The sequence below is a fragment of the Arvicanthis niloticus genome, chromosome 6, assembly GCF_011762505.2.
Source record: "Arvicanthis niloticus isolate mArvNil1 chromosome 6, mArvNil1.pat.X, whole genome shotgun sequence".
NCBI classification, from domain to species: Eukaryota; Metazoa; Chordata; class Mammalia; order Rodentia; family Muridae; genus Arvicanthis; species Arvicanthis niloticus.
This window is the reverse complement of record NC_047663.1, coordinates 35,540,695-35,550,576: the sequence shown is the minus strand read 5'-3', so window position 1 is coordinate 35,550,576 and position 9,882 is coordinate 35,540,695. Positions and strand designations below refer to the sequence as shown.

The following is a 9,882-nucleotide window of genomic DNA, read 5'->3' as shown; positions in this document are numbered from 1 at the left end:
TTGCTGGGGCTTAATGTGCCAATTCTAGGAAAGAAAGCTGTTTATTCCTACCAAGCAAAACAAAAGGAACAGGGTCAATCAGAAAAATGTCAACGAAAAATCACATTGAAATAAAACACAGAAACACACACAGAAGTAAACTTCCATCTGTTCAAACTGGAGTACAAACAGCTAAAGCTAACACGAACATGAAAAAGCCTTTCTTGCTAGTGTCCTCTGGTTTATACATTGCCACTTCTTGTTTTTATAAAGTAGGAGATTCCCATTCTAGGGGAACCGCACAGTTCTGCTTAGCTCTCCAGGTCCAACACAGCACAATACCTTGGTGGTGGCTCTCTCTCTCTGGCAATAAGTAAAAGCCTAGGTGATTCTGGTTTAAGCCTAATTGGCAGGGCTGCCACTCACTTTGTAGAAGTGAAAAAGAAACAAAAAAACCATAGCACTAAAGAAAACGGACACAATTTCGGAATGATCAAAGATGTCTTTATAAAGTTTTTCATGACTTCATTCTAAATATACAGAATAAAAAATGGTGTACTCATTTGTGAGACACCAACCAGATTTTCCTTATACTGTCTCAAAATTTAAAGATCAATTTCCCCAGAGGGTGTGCAATGCATCATAAAATGGCCTTTTTGAGGGTGGGAAAGGAAGGCATATTAAATTGTTCCATGATAGACATGCAAGACTGCTATCCAATATATATAACTTATATACATTTGGTGACTTAGAAAAACCAATCATTTGTGACAAGCCTAAAAAGCCTGACATATTAACATACTTCAGAAGGTTCTGTGTGGCCGAGGTTCTCCAGTTGGACCATGTGGCCCTGTGAAAGTATCAGAAGGCCAGTTTTGTTAGGTTTGCAGCAGAACATCATATCCACCCTAAAGAATACAACCTGGATTGAACTGAGGGTGGAGACCTTACCTTAACAAATAAAGCAAAAGTATATCAGTGTAAAATATGGACTAAACTGCTTTCAGGAAGAATGTTTTAAAAATCAATACAGGTTGGAAATGGGGATCTTCCTTCCTGGTTAGAGCCCTCCCGATGGAAGGCAGGACTCCACCATGTTAACTTCTGCAGATAAAAACTCTCTGCTTATTTAGTTTTCTCCTCTGAGTTCAAGCGCTGCTGGATTCGTTTGGCATAGCTTTGTGCCATGGAGTTAATGATAGACAGGATAAAGTAACACACCATCGCAACAACCAGCTTCTCAAACATCCAGGATAACCAGTTTTCTCCCTATAGGAAAGAAAGAACAATTCAAGAAAAAGGGGTTTTCTCAGTTCAACACTAAGGAGATTATTTATAACACTTCAAGGAAATGATGAGAACTTGAGGCTTGCCTATAAAACCCAAACAATTAAAAACCGGTCTCTAGGTACGCTGAAATCCACATTCAGGGCAAGCTTTTCACACTCGGCTGTCAGTTCAAGCCGCTGGATGGACAGCTGATGCTAACTTGTACAGCTTAGAGAGGGGCGGGAGGGTGTGCTGCTCTTTTATACTGTGCCGGAGTGGTCTGATTAGAGTCTACTCTCTCATGCCTTGCAGATCTTGTTTGGAAGGGGAAGAGAATTTAACTTTGTTTCAGTGTTAGAGCTGCTTTTAGAACATAAATGTGAGCCATCTTTGGACACAGCTACTTTAAAGCCAAAGGAGAACAACTGCTCTCCTCCAGGCTCCTTGGTTCAGGGTGCTGTCTACACATCTCCTGGTTCTTTCCTCTCTGCCTCGGGAACTGAGGCAAAACAGTCAGGCAGTTTATTCAAGTTAAAAGTTCAGCTGTGGCAGGAGACTTGCTTTATTTAAAAGTGAAAAAAGAGCAAGCAAGCAGTTGCTTTCCTACAGCAAAGTGAAAGAGGATAATCACGTTTACCCAATGCCTGGTAATGGAGTACATTTTAACCCAGTCTGGAAGTGTATGTAATAACTCATTTGAGATCAAGACAACACTGCACATAACAGAATCCTGTCTTCCATTACCCCATCCTTGTTTCTGAAAAACCACCAGATACACAGATTGGTAAATTGCCTCAGCCACCCCATCTAGAAATCGGGAGAGCTCTTGGATCTAATTTGAGCTTGCCCTTGCCCCTGCCGCTGCCCCAGCCCCAGCCGCTGCCGCTGCTGCTGCCCCTGCGGCTGCCTAGGGGGAGAAGCCGGAAGGAACCTCACCTGTGGTGTGCCCGCTTCACTTCTGTGATGAAGCTTCTGCCGCTGAGCCTCCAGGTATTCCTGAAAAGGCTTCTGCAGAGACGGACCTATGCCGGGGACAGCACTGGAAGCAGGTACCAAAGGAAAGACACATTTGGGAAGAAAAGCAAGAGAAATGTTAAAGAAAATCCACTTACCCTTCAGATTTAAAAGGGGGGGGGGGGGCAAAGACTGCAGAAAAAGAACAAAATCCAACAGTCAGAGACGCAGCAATCCTGTGAAGCTTGGTTAGTAATAAAATCCCTCCTGAACTCCTTAGAGTAGACACATCTCCAACATCAATGCATTTGGGAGAAAGTAGGAGAGTGAGCCCAGAGCCACTGCTATCTTAGGAGGGTGAGGCCAGCGCAGCTGGGACTGCACACTGCTGTGGCACAAAGAATAAAATGAATGACTTCTGAGAAGTCCCACATTTATCACCACTAGTTCCTGTAAGAACTGGTTTAAACCGATTAATAAGGAAATGACTTATGCTTGTGTCATCTCTAGTTAAAAAAGAAACTGCCCTCTCTCTCTCTGACTGTCCCGTCTTCTCAGGGGGATGGGGTGGGTGGGAGGTGCTTTCTCAATCTAAGTCCTTATTAGGACAACCCCTGCGTCATCCTTATCCAAAAAGAATGCATTAGCACATTCGGAGGCACCTCCCCCAGCCAGAAGTCAGTGATTAACAAAGGAACAAAGAGGAACTACGGACCCTGAATCATTTCATGGCTTATGATGGATGTTTGCACAGAAACTCCTGTACATTACTAAACAGCTTGTTCCAAGATGTCTGGATAGCTATCTCTGATAAGGCTCTGGACCAACCAAGGTCCTCAGAGTTAGAGCCAGGGCTGTAAAACCGGTCTGGCAACTGAAGCTACCAGGCTCCATTTCCCCCTTTTCTTTTGATAGCTAACAGGTTGTGTAAAATGGTACTGTGGGGCAACTCTGAAAAAGTACACATCCTTACTTCCTGTACCCTTTATTTTCTCATCTGTCTTATGTGCTACAAGGCAAATAAGCCTGTACTTTTTCTAGGGCCAGCAAAAGTATAGCAGGCTCATGTGTGCAGTGCCCGGTGCTATTGCGCAAAGTGAACTGACACCAGTGAACTCTATCTTTTTTCCCTGGAACAATTAAGTTGCTGCTTACAAAAGCAGAATAATAAGAGAAGACTCTTTTTTGCTACTATATTCACCAGCCAGTAACAACTTCGCAGCTGCTGATCATTCCTTTTCTTTTGTACTATTATTGCCTATCAACCGTTTACCTAGTCATCCCTTAATGTTTAAAGGAGTCCCCACTCTGTGTACACGATATAAAAAAAGAAAACAACAAAACACCCCCAAACAAAATGCAGCTGGGCATATTAGCATACTCAAGTAGTCCCAGCACTCATGAAGCAGAGGCAGGTGAGTCTCTGTGAGTGAATAGACTAGCCTGGTCTTTTGTAGGGACAGCTAGGACAGCCAGAGCTACGCAGAGACCTTGTTTCAAAACTAAACAGGAGAAAGTACAATCCTAAGTGCCCAGTGGAGAAAATAAATGCTAAAAGATCTGGGAAGAGAAAGGAGAGATGATTGAGGGACGGTGATTATAGCCTGACCAGACAAGCTTTGAGGGTGAGGCTGCTGAGACAACCCACCGCAGACCTACAATGGCAAACAGTGAGGCAATGCAGTCCCACGTGGGACTGACTCTCTCGGTCATCTCCTTAGTAGCTTAAGCAACTGTTCCTTATACAGGCAGGAATGCAAATAGTCTCTCCATTTACACTAGAAATAAATTATCTAGATATCAAAACAATTCAAGCAAAATGTGTGGACAGATACACTGGCTTTGAGTGTACCACCGTACCCAGAGGACAACTTCTGGTTCTTTCCTCCTACATGTAGGTCCTAGGAACCTAACTCAGGTTGTTGGGCATCTTTACCTGCTGAGTCACCTCACAGGTCCCCACAAAGTATTCTTACACCAGAGATTTTGAATGAAAAAAAAAAATTAAAGCTACTACAAGTGCTTTTAACCACTGAACCAGTTTTCTACTGCCCACTTCCCCATTTTTCTCAGACAGGGGCTCAAACAGCTCAGGCTGGGCTAGAACTTGTTATACAATCCACACTTGCCAAGACTCCTGATTTTCCTGCCTCCGCCTCCGGAGTGCTGGGATTACAGGCCTGTGCCATCATCATACCCAGTTTGTCCATAGTCTCACACTGTAGAAACACCCTGCCATCCTCAGCCACAGCTGGCACTCTCAACACACATTTAAGACAAACTATACAGCTCATAGACTCACCCCAAGTTATGTTTGAGAAGCAGACCAGAAGTATGAGTCTATTCTGACACACTAGGAAGAGTGTTTTCTGGTGTTGTGCGTGTGCACGCACGCATACACACACTACATACATTTGCGCATGCATACATACATTACAGTTCAGTGTTGGTTTATAGCTATCATTCTGAAAGCATTAAGTTCAGAGCCACCGTGTGCCCCACAGCAAGGGACTCTTGTCTAACCGTCAGTAGTGGCTGAAGCTCAGAGAACTAGCTTTGTGATACAGACCGTCTCATTTACCTTCCCCTTGTTGTTCTTTAAAACAATAGGGAGAAAAAATTCTGTGGATAAATTGGGAGGCAGAGGCAGGTGAATCTGAGTTCGAGGCCAGCCTGGTCCACAGACTGAGTTCCAGGACAGCCAGGGTTACACACAGAAACCCTGTTTTGAAAAACAAACAAAAACTAAGCCCAAAACAAACAAACAAACAAACAAATTTTGTGGGTGGTAGGTGGTGTTTGATATTTTGACTTTATTTGGGGGGGGAGGGGTGGCCACAAAGCAACAAAAATCAATCCTAAACTTTTAAAAGAAAAACCTCAAAAGTTCAGAACTCAAAACTGACCTCATGTGTTTGACTACTTCCCATGGTTTTGTACCTAAGTATATGTTAGCACAAACAGAAGACAGACTTCCTGACAAACAGTAATTACTGTTTTAAAAAAAAGAAAGAAAAAGAAAAGTCCAGCAGCAAGCAGTGGCTCACACCTACAGCTGCAGCACCGAAGATGAGCGCAGCAGAAGAAATGTGGGCTACAGCCTGTGTAAGTACAGTGTACTTACAGTGTAAGGAGGAGCCGAGCTCAAGGAAGCAGACAGACAACACTAAGCAACCAACCAAACCAACAAACAAATACACTCAGAAATAACACGAGAAAAACAGGAGTCCTGACCAGTTTGTAAGGAGAATCTTTTCTTTTTAAAATAGTTTTAGAAACATTTAACTCTATTTGTCTAAATCATGTATCTAACAAGAATGTGCATTCTGAACTCTCCTCATCTTTACTCATAAAGGCTTGCATTATTTTCTGTTCTAGATACACCAGGAACATCCTGAGGAAGCTGTAGAGCTGGGAGCTTGTTGAAGAGTGAGTGGGATAAGTATTCCACAGTCTACACATCTTTATTTGTTGCTTGATACAGAACCCATACCCAATCCAAGTACACTAGAAATACCACCACCATCACCTCCTCTTCCTACTTTTCATGGGAATTCTTTCAAACCATGTCTCAAACAAGTTGGTTCATCACATATAAAAACACATCTAATTAACTTTGAGTTACTTCTCCATCATGGAGATAGTAACCTAACTATCATAGATCTTGCTATGAAATACCTGAACTTGTCCTTGTGCTTGTCATGATTATGTTTGGATTTTTCTAGTCAGATGTGTTTTTGGTTAATGTATTGTCATAGCACTGTACTTAACAGAAATGTGAGGTGAAAAAGTATACTGTTTTGCTAAAAATGGGAGATCATGTCTATAATCCCTGCAGTGGGTAAACTGAGGCAGAAGGACAGCAAGTTTGTGGTGAAACTGTCTTAAAATCAAAACAAGATCATTCAGGCAGCTCAGTGGGGGAAGCCTGATGAGTACTCCTAAGGACGGACAGACAGACAGATACAAACACACACACACTACATAGTGGCATATGCCTTTAATCTCAGCACCTGGGAGGCAGAGGCCAGCCTAGTCTATATAATCTATATAGCTCAGAATAGCCAGAGCTACAGAGACCCTGTGTGTGTCATCCTCCTACCCCCTAAAAAATAACCCCAAACCAAACCAACAAAAATGTACTGTTTTGTTAAGTGATTGAAATTCATCTGACAGTGCAGGGAGGGGCATGACTGAAGTACATTTCAAACATAATTCAAGCTTTGCTTCTTTCTTGACTACTTCCCTAGGATCTCAGTGTGGGTCCTAAACAAGGAAGTTATGGTATAGAGGCAGTCTTCTGCTTTACCTCACTGTGCTGCATTTCGAGACTAAGTTACTTGGCACCTCCTGGTGATTATTAGAGTACTAGTTAACACAGGGATCACTGAAAACTCGTAAGGGAAGAACGCTTTTAGAAGAGTTAGGTCATTCCCACAATATTATTAATAATAGTCTATTTATCTTTTAAAGATTTATTTATATTTTATTTATATAAGTACACTGTAGCTGTCAGAAGAGCGTCGGATCCTATTACAGGTGGTTGTGAGCCATCATGTGGTTGCTGGGAATTGAACTCAGGATGTCTAGAAGAGCAGCCAGTGCTCTTAACGTTGAGCCATCTTTCCAGCCCAATAATAATTCATTGCTTTGATTATATACAGCCCCCCACTTTCCTTATTACTGTCTATGTGCACACACATGTAGGATGGTCCTTTCATCCTACCACGTGGGTCTTAGGAACTGTGCTCAGGCCATCACACTGAGCCATTTTATTGGTACTATTTTGTTTATCAGTTTGAGATATGATTTCATGTAGCCCAGGTTGGCCTGGAACTTTTTACATAACTAAGGATGATCTTGAACTCCTGATCCTCCTGCCTCTACATCTAGTGCTAGAATTAGAAGAATGTGCCACATCTGCCTTCTAAATCCATCTTAAGGTCTGGTTATCGGTCTAATTAAATGTCAAGGAGGAAGGCAAACTATATCTACAAAAATAATCTCCTCTCCTCCCCCTCTCTCCTTTCTACACAGCCCAGGCTACCCTGTTGGAACTCAGAGATCCACCTGCCTCTGCCTCCAGAGTGCTGGGATCACAGGTGTGAACCCTCGTACCCAGCAGTCTCTTGTCTTTATAATGGATAGCTATGAAGGATCTTTTAGGAATCTGGACAGCCAAATCTGTGCTAGAAACCTGTGCTCTGAGAAAAAACTTTTAAGAATTTTCTGGATTAAATTAGTAAATTTCAATAGTAAATGAAATTCAGGTAGGCTCTGAACTCACATCCTCCTGCCTGGGCTTCTCATGTGCTGGGCTTATAGATATGTACCAGGCTTTTCTGGAGAATTTAAGATACAGATAGGATGCAGCTCAGAAGCCTAGGAATAGAGTCCTAAGTAGAAAACTATCTGCTTTTTCATGTTTTTTGCAGGGCTGGTGGACAGGGTCTCCTTATGGAACCCAGGCTGGCCTGGAACTCTCAAGTGTCCTGACTCAGTCTTCAGAGTGCTGGCATTTCAGGCACACACTAACATTCTTGGTTAGAATGATCATCTTCCAACTGAAGCCAGCAGAGTCCTCTGAAGACAATGAACTGGACACTGAGCCAGTGGGACAACAGTGGGACAACAGTGGAGGAGATATACTTTGGGGGTAAAATAAAAGCCCTCTCCCGTTCTACTTCCATCATATGCAGACCTGTCTTCTATAAAAACAAAAAGAGGTGATAATTCTCTTTCTTAGTTTAAGACACTTACAAATAATTCTGTTTTTAGAAATATGTACAAAAAAAGGAAGGGAGGGAGGGAGGGAGGGAGAGGGAGAGGGAGAGGGAGAGGGAGAGGGAGAGGGAGAGGGAGAGAGAGAGAGAGAGAGAAAGTATACTCTAGTTAAACATTGTAGGGTTAAAATTTCCTCCCCACCCCCAGACAGTGAGTGATCTAAACAGGCTTAACGGTTAGTATTTTAATGAGTTGTCATTTCCTGTCTGATAAAGATTCTCACAGTGTTTAACCACCAGTTTCCCTGGGGACCAACCAATACTAGAGCTCTATTCATAGTGACTCAGAGCCGATCTCAGACTCCTTGCCTGATTCAACAATGACAGACTACCCGAAACCCTCCACTTAAGGTAGACTCCTTAGAAAGGGCAGGGGAAATTATCAAAAAATCTTCTGAAAAAGCCAAGGGCCATCTCATAGTGCCTTCATTAATATTAATACCTGTCTTGCTGTCAGAGATTAGAGGGAAAAAAATAAGAAGACACCAATTGTTACCTAACTATTGCAGGAGTGAGTGAGTGTACTGGTACTGATTGAAAGCCAGCATCTTTAACTTGGTTAAAGTAGGATCTAGGAATTCTGGGTACCCAGGATGAAAGTGTTACTATTGTTACCATTTCACCAAACATAGAACACAATCTAAGAAGCTGATGCTGCCAGGGAAAACTGGCAAACTGACTTGAATATTTTACCTCTTTTGGATTTGAAATGTGGTTTTGTTATACACCAGGGTTTTGGAAGAGTATCCCAACACACAATGAATGCAGAGTGAGAATTACATACTGCACTGGAAATTCTAGGCTTCTTAATATGGACTTGTTTGCACTGACAGTCTATGGCACCTTCTAAAATCTGCTGTGATTCTATCTCAGGGCTTGGGATAAAACCATCTTGAATTTCATTTGCATCTGTGCCCCTCTGAAATAATTAAAAATTCTTTTATATTCAACTTAGTTCACTGTGTACCAGTGGTATTATTTATACACATGATAGCATCCCATTCTTCTAGGCTTGGGGAAAGACAGACCACATTGTTTTTTCCAGAAACTTTAGGCATATGGTTGCTACTACCTCACAAGGAGTTTCTAGCATGCAAGGTTTTGCAATGCCCTTGCTTTTGAATGTTTGGGATCATTTCTTCAGAATGCAGATCTGAGCATGAAGGACAGGCAGACACTTCTGTCAATGGTAAAGCAGGAGTTTAAGGAATGGTCTGTTGTAATGGGGCAAAAAAATGATCGTGCTGGCTGTATTCAAGCAGCTGACTGAGACTGGCTCTCCATGTACCAAGAGACAAACACTGCCTTCTCTTAGCACACCTCGGAAACACATCCTCATTCCAGTTTTCAAAGAACAGAGGCTAATAAACACATTAGGTTATGTTTGAGACAGAGAAATACTCTGTAGCTCAGGCTGGACTGGAAATCATGGTAATCCTGCTTCAGCTTCCTACCTGTGAAGATTACAGGAGTGAGCTACCAGGCAAGAATTCTTCTCATCTGTCTCCATGGATATTTTCTCTTTATGTTGCTCTGGCTATCCTAGAATTTGCTATGGAGACCAGGCTGGCCTCTAACTCACAGAGATTTGCCTGTCTCTGCCTCCAGATTATTTGAATTAAAGGCATGTATGCAGTACCATGCCTAGCTAGCCTTTATATTTTTACTGTTTCTCCACGCCACCCCAGCCTGCTTTTAATTTCTCTCCCCACACTTTTACATGGTGCATACCACCATGCTAAGTAGTAATTTGTATTTTCTTTTTCTTTAAAGGTGTGTGTGTGTGTATGTATGTGTGCCCAAATATATATATATGTATGTACAGGTGCCTAAGAAGGCCAGAAACGGCACCATGGAGATAGTTACAGGCAGTTATGTCCTACCCATACAGGTGCTA

General features: G+C 42.4%; 1 protein-coding gene and 2 long non-coding RNA genes across 4 annotated transcripts in view; 2 read left to right on the top strand and 1 right to left on the bottom strand.

The window, feature by feature from the left end:
• Positions 1-461: 461 nt before the first annotated feature.
• Vmp1 (vacuole membrane protein 1) overlaps positions 462-9,882 on the bottom strand; it is a 101,884-nt gene continuing 92,463 nt past the window's right edge. For both annotated transcript variants that reach the window (XM_034506078.2, XM_076936089.1), the window contains exons 11-12: positions 2,185-2,287; positions 462-1,248 (exon numbers count right to left, since the gene is read on the bottom strand). In XM_034506078.2, the coding sequence (XP_034361969.1) occupies positions 1,105-1,248; positions 2,185-2,287 (247 nt within the window). In that variant the 3' untranslated portion in view covers positions 462-1,104. The remainder of the gene's footprint in view (positions 1,249-2,184; positions 2,288-9,882) is intronic.
• Positions 2,152-7,782, top strand: LOC143442715 (uncharacterized). The gene is made up of 3 exons (XR_013111123.1): positions 2,152-2,297; positions 5,581-5,631; positions 7,638-7,782. It is a non-coding gene; the product is annotated as an uncharacterized LOC143442715 (long non-coding RNA).
• Positions 7,790-8,939, top strand: LOC143442716 (uncharacterized). The gene is made up of 2 exons (XR_013111124.1): positions 7,790-7,928; positions 8,717-8,939. It is a non-coding gene; the product is annotated as an uncharacterized LOC143442716 (long non-coding RNA).